Below are 13412 nucleotides of genomic sequence, written 5' to 3'. Positions count from 1 at the left end.
CACTGGGTTAATTGGCAATTCTAAATTATCTATAAGTGCTAATAGTTGTAAAGGTTAATAGCGTAAACTTTAAGCACAGAGTGAGATCATCACTGAGTGCCAAACTTAAAAAATGTAGGTCTACGCATGTATCATCATAACAACTCAGGACTTTAGTGGGCACCATGCACGCTTAGACTGAAATTCATAAACATTATGGTGGACAGGGTAGTAGTTGACACTGACATCAAAATAGCCAGCTATGATATACTCCCCAAGACTATCAGGAAATGATGAAACACAAACAAGAAATGTCCTGCAAAATAACAGACATAATAAAATGAGAAACAAATTTCAGGACCTATTGTGATATACTATGTGAGGTAACCAGTGCAATTACTGAAGATACCAAATGCGCTCAAATCCCAAATAACTAGATTACATATTAAGAGTTACCTGTGTGCATTTTACTTTGGACAGCTGTGTACAGACGTGTATCTTCTGAATGTTTCCATTTACTGAAAGTAAATTGATACATTTTATACAATTTGGCTTATAACACATATAAAACTAAGCTAATACTGTGTAACAATGTGACATGAGCACTTTTGTTAAGCAGCTCTTATTGTATACTACTATATTTACCAGCTATACATTACAGGTCAAGATGTGACAATCAACTTGTAAAATGGGTTATTCACAGCAACCTCCCTCTAAAGTGGGTGTAGCTTGTGTAGAACCAGTGTGCACCCACTTCTTAAAGCTGCTCATGAAAGCTGTATGCTCTGAAAAAAGAACAGTTTTTTTTTTTAAAAGCCACGACTTACCATAACATTCATGGCCATGATGGGATGAATGCATGTAAACCTCTGACCACAACTATAATTAAAAGCATTTTTTCACCAAAAGAACTATATATTACATATAATCCTCTGAGAAGATCTTTTATATACTATTGTAGGTGTATAGAACCTACAATAAAGAAGCTGAAGCCACCAGTTTCTCTAAAATAATAAATGCACAACAGGACTAAGAATCACAGCACACAAGTTGGATAATTGTTTATATTTATATTTGTATATATATTTATATATATATATTATATTGTGTTTACTTAACAAACATGATAAATGCAATGTCTCCAAGTTAGCTGTAACAATAAAAATACAATATCTTTGTGTCCTTAAAGTACATAGAATTAAAACAGCAAAACAAATCAAAACAAACAAAAAAAAAACAAAACGCTCTAAGTAGTTCACAGAGAGGTACAAATATACAGTACAAATCTATTTTATTCAAAAAGGATACAAATAAAAACGCAACAAAATAGAGATAGTAATGCTTTGTTAAAGTCAGGTAGGTGTAGGATATTCTAATGGAGCACTTTGGGTCGACAACTCTAAGGCTTCTGATTAAGATCAATACATATTGGTACGGCCATACGATATTAAAACTCACTATACAAAGTTCATACAACCTGGATTATACTTGAGGATTGAATGTTACATTTACATAATTGCATATATTTTGCAGATTTAGGCATTTAAAAAGATGTTGTTTTTTGTTTTGTTTTTAGTTATGCGTCACATAAAAAGCAGTGTCACCGTGTGCAGAAGGAAAAAAACAAAATAGTACAAAGTCATATCTGAAAATACACAGACTTTTTAAAACTTTTAACCGTTCTCATTTCTCCTGATTTAATTCGACATCAGCGGCACCAAAACAGTCCTAAATTCACCTTTGCAATACTGGATCAACAGGAAGTAGTTCACATAGAAATCCCATCGAGCAACGCCACAAAACATTGACGAGAAAAAAAAAAATAGTCACATTACCACCGATAGAAAAGTTTTGGCTTTATGCAGCCTTTCTCACTTATCCAAACCTGCCTCTGCTGTTCAGACTGTCAGAGCACAAAACACCAAACACCACCCATTAATTCCTAAGGAGGAAAGAAAAAAAAACCCTACAAATTCTGTGCAACAACAATAAAAACAACTGTGCATCTGTCTATGCATGTGAGGAATTAATAGATTGCCCTCCTTTTGCTGTCTTGTGTACAAAAAAAGTGCAGAGAAAAGCCTCCTTTCCATTCCCACATATTGGAGAAAAAAAAAGATAAAGGATCTGAATGTTAAATATGAGCCTAAAGAATCTATTAAAAACGGAATAGGAAATGTGTTTAAAAAGAAAAATTAATCCAAACCAAAACGTTGCAGAGTTCATGTCCCAAAGAAAGCCCACAGTCAACCTTTGAGACATCTAAATATGAATGTTTGTCATTTCTGATTCACTCTTATTCAACCTGAAACTGGGACGCTGAGCCTACCTGGAGCATCGTTTCAATTTCACATATTGTACAAAGCAGAATTTAAGGCATTAACGACAAGCATCATCGAAGCTATCTATACAAAAAATACAGTTATCTACAGAAACGCACAACCTGTGATTTCTCCGTGATTTTTGTGTGTGCTATACATTTTGAAACTCTTCAAACTACCAACAGATTTCAAACACTGTAAAGGAGGACATTTAGTGCAATTACTTACAGCAACAGACGATCAGTGATGTGGATCATTAGACATCTTTATTTGAGTGGATACTTCCCAAAAGCAGAGGGGGAAAAGACAAAAGTCAGAGGTGGCACTGCTCGCACCATTTAAATGTCGTCAATTGAATCCTGCCCTTACACATAATGCTGAAGCAGCAATCGCGCCATGGTAATGCAGGACGAATGCATTGCTATTTGGCAAAGTGTGTGGCGTCGCAGGACAATAAACATCGATGAGAATCACTGAGCATAAAATACAAAGTGGTAAAGCAAAACACTGCTTAGATTCCTATTAGAAGAGTAATTTAAAGCAAAAATCAGCGTGGAACGACTGCATCCGCCGACCTGCCCCGCTGCTTCAGAGTTAAGACAATGAAGGGTACAATACTGAGGTTACTGCATAGAGAAGACTACGTGAAATGTTTTCAGGTATTGTGTATATTGCTTACAGGATGAAAAACTCCAATCAGATGATCAGATATAAAAACAAAAAGAAGTCTGGGTTCACATGTTTGCTAGTTTGACTAACCTGTCCGTATCAAGTTTGACAGTTATTAGTTGAAATCTTTCCTCCTGTCCACACCGGCTGTAAAAAGGTTCATTTCAGGCCTACACTGACACTTAAGTGGGATGTGAGGGCAGCAGGCGAAATAGAGACATCCAGACTTGGCTCTCCATGGCCAGCTCTTCTGGAAGGACAGTAAGGGTTTTCCGAGTAGGACACACCTGGACCTTACCAAGAATGCAGGAGACACCTAGACCACATGTCCGAACAACCTAAACTTCGTCCTTTCAGCATCGATGAGTAGCAGCTCTACTCTGTGCCCTTTCTAAAAAACCAAACTCCTCACCCTGTCTCTAAAGGCTGAGCCCCAGCACTCTTTAGAAGACGCTCACCTCTACTGCGTGTACCCACAGTCTCACTCTTTCATCATTCTCCACAACTTGACGTCTTCAGGAGTCTGACTTTCACAAATCACAATGTGTATCTCCAACAAGCATAATATGCGGGTGTTAGGATAACCATGATTTTTTTTTTTAAAGAGAGAAAAGAAATACTGACATATTATTAATACACACTTGATAATATCAAATAACTGTCTAACAGTTACAGTTACAAGTTTTGTTTTCCACATCCCTACAATTGTTAATACTTTTCGGAAAGAAACTGCACACGCAATAAACTAAATTATTATTTTTATAGATATGGCACGACTGTTACATTTTAAACTTGTAAAAGTTATTTTAATGTGCGACTTTGCCATATGACTCCTGAAGCCCAATATTACTATTACACAACATTGCATTGAAAGACCGCTGTAGCTTTGAGAGGGAATCTTTATACAAGCAAGAATGGATAGGAGGAATAAGTAATATGTGTGCATGAGAGAAAGAAAAATGTGAACCCATCCTTTAAAACTGCTCAGGCTCAATCTCATGACCCCTTCTGTCTGCTGATAGAAGTTCAGTGAATCACGAGGATATAAGGGAAACACAACAGTGTCTGGACCTCACAAACAAACTAGTCCATAACAGCAGACACTTCAGCCACACATGACAATAACAACCACACAACTGATGCTGCTGTCTGAACATGTCGAATTTAAAAGATACATGAAATATTCCTAAGTAACTTGCCAAAGGTAAGTCCAGATATCTATGGCAAAAGAAGTCCTTTTTGATGGGAATGTCTGAATGAGGAATGTCGTCTGATTACGATTTTATGTATGGTCTAATTGCACTTATTTTTAATTACACCCTTTTTTGATTCTTTTTTCTTCTCCTGTAAGAAAGATAAAGGAAGAAACTGCAGCATTTATGTCGGCTAATTTGTAAACAGATTTAGAAACGCAAGTCAGTTTTTTTTTTCCTCTCGCCACAAAACCCCAACAACGATATTTTAAACCTATTCCCTTCATTAAAAAAATAAACTACTGTACTGTGATTCCTATTTAAAGGTCAGTATGAAATAAATGTGACATCTGCTATGTGCAACACAAGACAATCTTAGGAACCACTGGATAAAAGACACCCTAGTATCAATGCAAAACGTACACTTTAAAGGTAAAAAAAAAGAAGAAGTTGATGATGATTGTGATTTCATTAGAGCCGGGCATCTCTTGGATGTGCACTTCAGTAAATCCATTAAAAAAAATTTAAAAATATCAGTGAAGTGAGAAATCCAGGTTCGGACAATGACTTCTTGAGAAAATTTCCAAAGGCTTTGTTTGTGCAGGATTGCTAAATTAATGAAAATGAGCACTAAAAAGAGTGCATCGCCTTTAAGAGTCAAGGGATGAGAGGGTGAGATCTCACACTGCACATTTATCGAGATTTACCACACCCCACAAGAAGTTCCTGGGAGAGGGCAATACGGATCAGTAAAGCCACATAGCATAAAAATAACTATTGCTTTAATCTGGTTACTGAGCAAGTCAAGTTTAGAACATCACGGCCCCACTCATATACACAAAAAACTACTATACCCTCCAACTCCGGGCTCCTGGGCTGTAGGTGGCAGTGCAGCCAGCGAAGTAAAAAGGGAAACACCTTGCTGGCTCATTCCCACAGGTGGCTTTAGTGATGACCAGCCGGTGCCTCCTCCTTAATTACAAAGTTCACAAGAGAAAACTAAATTCCCCAGTCTGGTTGTGAAAGCTCTGAGGTAAACTGAGGAGAGGAGGCCATGACTTTGGAAGGGAAATTAAATCATTTAACTAATGTAAAAGGTCGTGCAACAAATTCCTATGAGCAAGAACTTGGTGACAGTAGTGAGAAGAGGCCTGACAAAACCCAGCTGAGGGGCGTGGCCATCTGTCTCGACCAGTTTGGGTGATGAGGAAGTGAAGAAAGAAGTAAAATGATTCCCTACATGGAGGAAAGTTAATAGTGGAATGCGTGACATCGCTTATTATTTCTGTAAATCTACGTTGGGGCCATCAACCTAAATCTGAGAGTATGATGGTGAATGGCTTTTGGAGAAGGAGAAATTGATTGCTGAACAAACAAGCTGATTGATTTATCACTATTTCAGTGTAAGACAAGTGGGACATGCCACACTTGGCCTGAGACGAGATCTTTGCAGAAACGAGAGAGGGGAGAGAGTATCTCTGCTGACAGCAGAGGTTTCAGACTCCTGCAGGAGAAGCATAATGTAACATACACTGAAAGCATCAACAGTGCCAACATCACCAAAGGAGCTGCTGATGTCAGCAATTCTACTCTATTTTTTTTTTTTTTTTGGGGGGGGGGGGGATGCTTTTCATAGAAATAGGATCTTAGCAGTGAAGCAGATTAAAGATCCCTGGCGGTGATCTTTTTAATACATCACAGCCTGCAGGGTTGGTAGTTTCACTGCAATACACATATTATTTTTCTGTAGTCTGTGTTCTTCTGAAGAGACGGTCTGGTCAATAAGGAAGCTAGAGTGTTTTGAATGCAATGGAAACCTCCAAGTATAGTTAAGAGGAAGTGGAGACGGAGGAGGGAGGGAGGAAGAGAAATGCAGCGTATAAGGACTCTATGGTAGGCATTTCTTCAGCTACATACTTTCTACTCCACTTTTCATGCCCCTCCCCCCCGCCATGAACTCAGCTGGCTGGAGACCGAAAGGTCTGCATCTTTTGGCTGAGTGGCATTCGAACAAAATCAAACTTCTCACCAGACAGACAAAGATCTGGTCATTTTTTTGTATATTTTAAGTGTGCAAAATCTCAAACATTCTGAGGATACATTCACACTCTTTTTTTCCTCTTTCTCTCCTTGTCAGACTCATTCTTACTTGTGGCAGTCTCATCTATAGTTGCTACCAAATGTGATGCTACTTCCCTGCATTAGAGCGCCCCTCAATGGACAGTTTGACCTCCTGTGGGATGAAAGAAGGCCTTGTGTGGCTGGAACTGATTATCTGAGGGCGTGGCCCTTCGTCTCCCTTCATACTGTATCTTCGGAGGCCAGGCGAGGACCAGCGTCTCTGTGAGGCACCTAGTGCAGCCTGCATTGCTCCCATCCCTGCCTCTGCAAAAGCAGAGCCTTCTGTGTGCAAGTGGTAACTGCTCTGGCTCCTTAGATGCTCTCCTGAGGTCCTACTTGGTCTGATGGGCGACTCAGTGCGGCCTACAGCCCCGAGCTGTGTGGCTTCCTCTTTATCGGCCAAATCTTTCTCTCCATCCTTCTGTCTTTCTCTGTGAATGCGGTCCAACCTGAAATGAGATGGCGGCCGTGACTGCTGAGGGGCTGGAGGCCCCATTAGCTGGTGACCAGGTCCCGATGTAGCATTGGCTTTGCTTATAGTCCTGGACAGGTTCTGTTGTTGTTGCGTTTGTGAATGATGGTGCTGTGGTTGCTTCTGTTGTTGTGGAGGAAGCGGTGGCTGCTGCTGCAGGGTGATGGACACACACATGTCACCAACTTGTAGATGATGGCAGGCCAAGCCGTAGAGCTGGGCCGTGCGTTCGGGGCTGCAAGATGACCATCCCTGGCCAAAGACAAAGAAGGGGTGCTCCGGGGGCACGTCGATGGTCACTTTGCTCTGCTGCTCCCCCACAGTAAAATGAAGTGAAACCAGGCCGGGTCTCTGCTGGCTGGCGCGGATGTCCATCACCAAGCTGGAGTCGATTTTAAGCCCTCCGCTCACTTCGGCGCTACGCACAAAATCCTGAGTCTGCAGGTCCTCCACACGCTTCAGCTCCCCAGTAGCCAGCTGAATAATTGCCCCCTTCATGAAGTGCGATGGGTTGCAAGGAGCCGGTGCGGGAGCAAGGCTTGAAGTTAAGGCCTGAGTCGCATCTGCTGTAGGCTGGACTGGAGGCTGCGGGAGAGGCTGCTGCTGAGCTGTGATTGGCTCCACCCTTTCAGAGAGGCACACTCTGGCTGAAGAATCAGAGACTTTAAAGCTTGGGCTAGGGGAGGCCATGGTGGTAGAGGCATGGCTGGCTGAGGCATCATTAGCCTGTCCCGGGTAGTGTTGCTGTGGTTGCTGATGCGAATGACACTCCAAGGGAATAAGTACCGGTTGCCCATTGGCAAGCATAACAGCGTGGCCTGGCTGTCCTGCTTGCTGCTGGAGGGCGGTGACTCTGTGATCACTGTAACTCACATTCTGCGCCGCATACGCCGTTCGGCTGGAAATTACGCCTGGACTCTCTCCGTGGACATCTCTGGCTCTGTGGCCACCCTGAGAGAGGTTCAAGGGAGCAAAGGAGACCTCTTTCCGTGCTCCGATACCACTTTGGTTAGAGGAAACCAAACGCCCAACCACCTGCTGCACCTGAGAGTTGAATAAATAAATGAGTAGTTATTTGAACAACAACAACAACAACTTTTAATTTCACAGAACAATTTAAAAATGGCTTTTGGTACGCTTCCTCACAGCAGCCTGAAGAAACCAAATGTGTAAAATATGAGTGGCTTTTAATTATCGAGTTCCTAAATCTTCAACCTCTCCAACAAGAGATTTCAGGCCAGACAATGACCACAAAATTATTATTTTTTTAACTGATGTCAGAAAAGACAGACATCATAGAGCTCCCTCTGACTTCTTTTACAGAAAGGCTGTAAAATGGTTTGATCTGCATGGACATCATTTCTAGACCCTTCTTCAAAAGTGTTCTCTATTGGTCATGCTCTGCTTGCCATGTTCAAATGTGTGATTTTCTTTGCATCAGGTGACACTTGTGCTTCCCTTCAGTGTACATGTAAAACACAAAACCTAAGCTGTAACATGGAACAATGTCACACACTGTCTAATATCACTCCTGGCTCTTCTTATTTAACTGTTAACTTTGGTTTATTCTTTGTGCCTTAACTTGTAAAGAGGCATTAAATCACCATTTCACTGTTAGAGGGTACATTAGAAAGCCATCAGTGTGTCTCACCTCCAGGTCACTGTCCGGAGTGCTGCGCTGACCAGGAGAACTTCTCTCTTCCAGTCTTCGGTTCTGCAGGACTTTGTCTTGGCTGTGCTCCTGTGATGCTGAGCTGGATGCAACCTGTGGTAGACGTGCATTTCTGGCAGTGTAGACCGAGTCTGGTACAACCTCTCTGGCTCCCTGCTCTTTGTCCCCTCCATTCACCTCCAATTCATTCTCCTGCTGGGAACTGTGGCAGTCTCTGACAGCAGTGGCACCCCTTGCTCCCTGAGGGTGGCAGAAGACGGGCATCCCTCGGGAGCTAAGCTCTGTTGCAGGCAGGACTCCAACAGTACCAAGGTGCTGCTGGGCAGCTTGCTCTGAGGGCAGCATCAGTGGGACACCACTGGAAGCTGCAACTTTGGCAAAGGTATGAGCAGCCACCTGGGCCTGAGGAGGTGGAGAAACAACACCTTCTTGTATGACAGATGGGTAGGGAACAAGGTGGGACACAGCATGGGGCTGCGGGATGGTCCCTGAGGGAGAGATTAATGATCCTGGGACAAAACCAGGGGGGAGCGCGTAAGGTACTGCTGCATAAGGGGAACTGACAAACTGGAGAGAAGAATGAGGGATCTGTGCATAACCAAGAGGGGGATAGGGAATGCCAGGATGATGCTGCAGGAGGGGAGAGTGTACAGTATAGGCTGGAGAAATGTGGCTTAACACTGGGTGTAAACTGGTAGGTGAGTAGGTAGCAGATGGAAGGGCCACTTTGTAGAGCATACTATACTGGTCAACGGGCACTGCCGGTATGCTGTCAGAATTATCCACTCCATAATGAAGCCCTGGCTGAGCTCGCAGCCACTCTCCAGATGGGGTCCCTCCCTGAGTTTCACTGCTGGCTCCACAATTCTGGATGGAAACCACTTCCTCTTCTGCAATACCACCAGCAGCACTGCCAGCTCCGCTGTTAGCCCCTCCGAATGGAACCCCACCTCCCACTGTCCCTCCAGCTCCACTGCTGCTGTTACTTATTGGGAGATCCCTTTTCTTAGGAGGCAGGCACTCCTGATTACGCTCCTGAGCTGGTTTCATTGCTATCTTCAGACAAAGCCAGTAGCTTTATTGTACTGCACAGGAACTGAAACTTGCAAGCCAGTCAGCCCGCACAGGAACCAGTTCTGAAATCACCTGGTTCACCTCATCTACCAAACCACCTGAAAAGAAAAATACAATAAAATAAGACACATAATACTGTCTCATTGCATCAGTGCTTAAAACTTTGATTTTTAGGCTTTATGGTCAGCCACAAGTTGTGTTAGTTTACCCTCAACCACAGAAAGAAAGCACTAAAGCAAACCTCTTATGGTTTCCTTTTTTTGGTCATTCATATATACTAGTAAAGTCACAATGTGCATATTAAACACAACCAGGTTAGGGTATTTGCTGTGGAAGTGGCAATTTTATTTATATAGCACATTTATTATATGCAAACTCAATGTGCTTAACACAGAAGACAAAAAATAGATAAATAAAATCCCAGTATAGGTTTGCAATGCATTCAGGAAGTAAAAATGGCAAAATATGATAAAACAATGTCTGAATAAAAGGTTTTGAGCCTGTTTTTGAATGTATGCGTAATTGTACTTAAACTCAGGTGAGCAGGCAGCTTGCTCCAAAGAATAGGATCAGTTTGAGTACGAGCAAAAAAAAATCTCAGGCTTCAGACTACTCAAAACTCTTGATTTCAAACAGATTTTTCTGCTCTTATCTCTGTTTGACAAGTTCAGTTAGCATAACTTTGAATTATTCAAAGTTATGCTAACTGAACTTGTCTACCTGTAGTAGAATCGTAAAAGAAAATATGGAGCTAGAAATGGGCCAAAATTAGTCCACTTTAAAAGGTACAGCTATGCTGATCTAAGAGCAGAATTTTGTTAATCATCTCTGATCATGTCTATCTGTAGAAGCAAAAATAAACCATTTGACTGGGGAAACAACTCCTTAAGCTGCTTGATATATATATTAACAGTACATACATAGTACTAATACATGAATAGTCATTACTGTTTATTACACACAGACAGCTGTATATATAACTATAAACATCTTATAACTGACAAAATGTAATTTAATGCCCCATTTTCAAAAATTTAGCATTTTTTTTATATCAACTACTTTTTACAGTCACATTTTAATACAATAACACCACTGCAATTGAGTGCAATACATGCAATTCACACACTCCCTGCCCCCGTCCAGTAAACATTCAAGCTGTTCCATGTCTACTTGAGTAGTAATAAAGTTGGAAATATAACTGTTGCAATGCATATCAGCTTGTTTACTATTCAAACACAACCCCATTCTAAAGAGATTAAAACATGCTGACAGATTTTTTGGACAGCTCCTAAAAGGCACATTTGCTAATTTAGCACACACTTAATTTGAAAAAGCTTATATTTAAAAATAAATAAATAAATCAAAGTCCAGAATCCAGACTTCTTTCAGCATGACTATACGGGAAACAATGTGAATTTTCATCTAGAAACATCTATTCAACTAATGCTGTAATGAGTAAATAATGTAATAAGTCAAGAGTTTTCTTCCTGTTATCGCTACACTCCAGGGAAATTTGTTTACCGTTAGCTGACTTAGCTAAAGTTAGCTAGCTACTAAAATTCCTACTTTTAAGGAGAAAGAAGTGACAGTGTGACACTTCGCAGTGCAACACCAAGCGTAGCCGACGAGTTTAAATGGTAGCTAATGTTATACGAGGCCACTCGCCTATCGCTATAATTTATCACTGTGCATCAGCCCAGAGGTTCAGGCTAGTTAGCCCCACGGCTAAAGCTAAATGAACTGACTCCAGCCCTGCTCGACTCACATCAGCTCATAACTACGATGGCAGCGCGCGGGGAGCCTCTAATAAACGCCCGTGCTTCGTCTCGACCTGCACACATACCTCCAAATGTCATCGCGAACAGGAGTTTCTTTATTAAAAAGTTGATATTCGGAGGGGACAATTGAAGTAATCAAGGCTCAGGAGTCAAGCCCATTTCGAAGGCCAGCAGAGGCGCTCAACAATGACGTCACTACGTTTACTCCCTTAGATTAGGCGTGCACTACTACCAGCAGAACGAAGTTTTTATCCTACTTGCACGTGAAAAATATAATATTACTTTTAATGCTGTGCGAACACATACTCAGAATTGCTTTTCTGACAGATTTTTTCCAGTTTTTTCAAAATAACAGCAATAACACAACACATCAAAGCCAAAAAACATGGCGTTCATTCACTTTATTGCACCTATAGATATTAGTATCAGTTATTTTCATTTCATTTTGTTTGCTATTGCTTTGTTTTGATCAGTGTCTGCCTTAGCTTTAGTTTTTACAGTGATATGACTGAAGTTATATTATAAGGGGTACAATCTGAGAGGGTCAAAATGGGTATAGTATACAAAACACTATTTTATCTACAGTCATATAGACATCCCAATCCCAGTAAACATGTGAATCAATACCAGCCATTTTTCACAGATGTGATCAAATTGAGAAAAACTAAATATATTTCCTGCATGCTGGTGTGTCTTATTTCAGTCATAAATACATGTTTTTGTAACGTCTAGTTTTTGGGATTTTCAGTTTTTTTTCATACCCACTTACTATTTAATTTGGGTGTTGTGAACTCTAATAACCTCTGTCTAAATTAATTAAATGTACAATACGAAGTGTCACACAGCAGGGGGAGCTGAAGACATGCACCAAATAGAATTTACAATTGGGTAGTAACTTCATATTTTCTGTAGCATCAGAAACCCGCCATTAATCTTAGTCATTTTTATAGCCTATGTATATTAATAGCTACATGCTTATAATTCATACGTTTGTTTTGGTACATTTAATCGTTTGATGCAGTAAAATAACCTTTTCATTTCACCAAACAGTAGCAGTACATAATCCTGTTGTCCTGAAATGACGATCTGCAGGATTTTTTGTGTCATCTCCTCTGCAGATGCTGATTTGACTGAAAAAAATATGAACAAAGGCTTTGCTTTTACATGAAAAGACCAAATTCTCTGAACTGACAAGCAGCAAACATGGAGGTTCTGAAAACCAGGAAGTGTTGCCTTGTTGATAATCCACCTTTGAGTTAAACAAAAGGCATGTGACTGTAGAGTAAAAATATGCAGGTGTGTCCACATTAGCTGGAAACATCTGAAAGGTGCCAGCCCCAGTACAAGGCCTTTACAGACTCTAAGAAGAAATATGTTTTTCAGACATTTCTCCAAACGTAAAGCTCACACGCAAGCGGTGACATTTCCAGTTCCCTTACATTGCACACGGCTGACTTACCGTGGCATCTGTCAGTGAGATGATACAGTGGAGCAGAACTCTTCTTGATGCTGGTAGTTATAAAAGCAAGCAAATTTGTGTTTTCAAAAAAGAAGAAACTTTGTAACACACTAGCCTAAGCTCATCTTAGAAGTTAGTGTAATGTTTCAACAATCAGCCGACAGCCTGTTACAATGAAATCAGTAATGACAGTGCTACTTCAGGGCCCCTTTGATCCTGCACATCGTGCAAAACTGACAACAATGGCAAAACTGACAACAATGTTGACTTTTTTTGCTTCTTATCCTGCAAATTTGTAGTTTTCTTAGTAGTCAGTGAGGGTATCTCATAAGATCCATCGGTTATCCATTGTTTTGGTTTTGTAGTGTGGTTGACTGATGTCCATCTAAAAGCAATTCTCATTACTCTGCAATCATCTAAAAGGTTCCAAGGCATGCATTTGGGATTTGTTTTCCAAGCTTTTTCCAAATTAACTTCAGTGGTCTCCTTTAGATAAAAAATTAAGGGTCAGAATCATCAGTCAAACCAACTATTCCCCAGGTTATACTTCTATCAACAAGTTTGGTTTTGCAGATATTCTCTAAGAAATTCCATGATGATTATATAAGTCCTCTGACGATCTCCTTCCACAACTCCGGGTCCAGACAACAACATTACTGAACATGTTGTTGGGG

General features: G+C 40.9%; 1 protein-coding gene across 3 annotated transcripts; it reads right to left on the bottom strand.

Moving 5' to 3' along the window:
- Nucleotides 1–1045: 1045 nt before the first annotated feature.
- On the bottom strand, nucleotides 1046–12855 carry atxn1l (ataxin 1 like). Of its 3 annotated transcripts, none has more exons than XM_035904506.2 (3): nucleotides 12739–12855; nucleotides 8407–9599; nucleotides 1046–7799 (listed from the first exon to the last, which is right to left on the bottom strand). In XM_035904506.2, the coding sequence occupies exons 2-3, from the start codon at nucleotides 9475–9477 to the stop codon at nucleotides 6351–6353; spliced, it is 2520 nt and encodes an 839-aa protein (XP_035760399.2). In that variant the 5' UTR covers nucleotides 9478–9599; nucleotides 12739–12855; the 3' UTR covers nucleotides 1046–6350. The 3 variants fall into 3 exon arrangements, with proteins under 3 accessions (XP_035760399.2, XP_006780170.2, XP_006780171.2); XM_006780107.2 differs by lacking the exon at nucleotides 12739–12855 and adding an exon at nucleotides 11345–11450; XM_006780108.3 differs by lacking the exon at nucleotides 12739–12855 and adding an exon at nucleotides 11267–11286.
- Between the last annotated feature and the right edge of the window lie 557 nt (nucleotides 12856–13412).

This window comes from Neolamprologus brichardi, chromosome 1 (assembly GCF_056152115.1).
Source record: "Neolamprologus brichardi isolate AB-2024 chromosome 1, ASM5615211v1, whole genome shotgun sequence".
Classification (NCBI taxonomy): Eukaryota; Metazoa; Chordata; class Actinopteri; order Cichliformes; family Cichlidae; genus Neolamprologus; species Neolamprologus brichardi.
The sequence above is the reverse complement of the archived record's forward strand: the minus strand, read 5'-3'. Positions and strand labels throughout refer to the sequence as shown.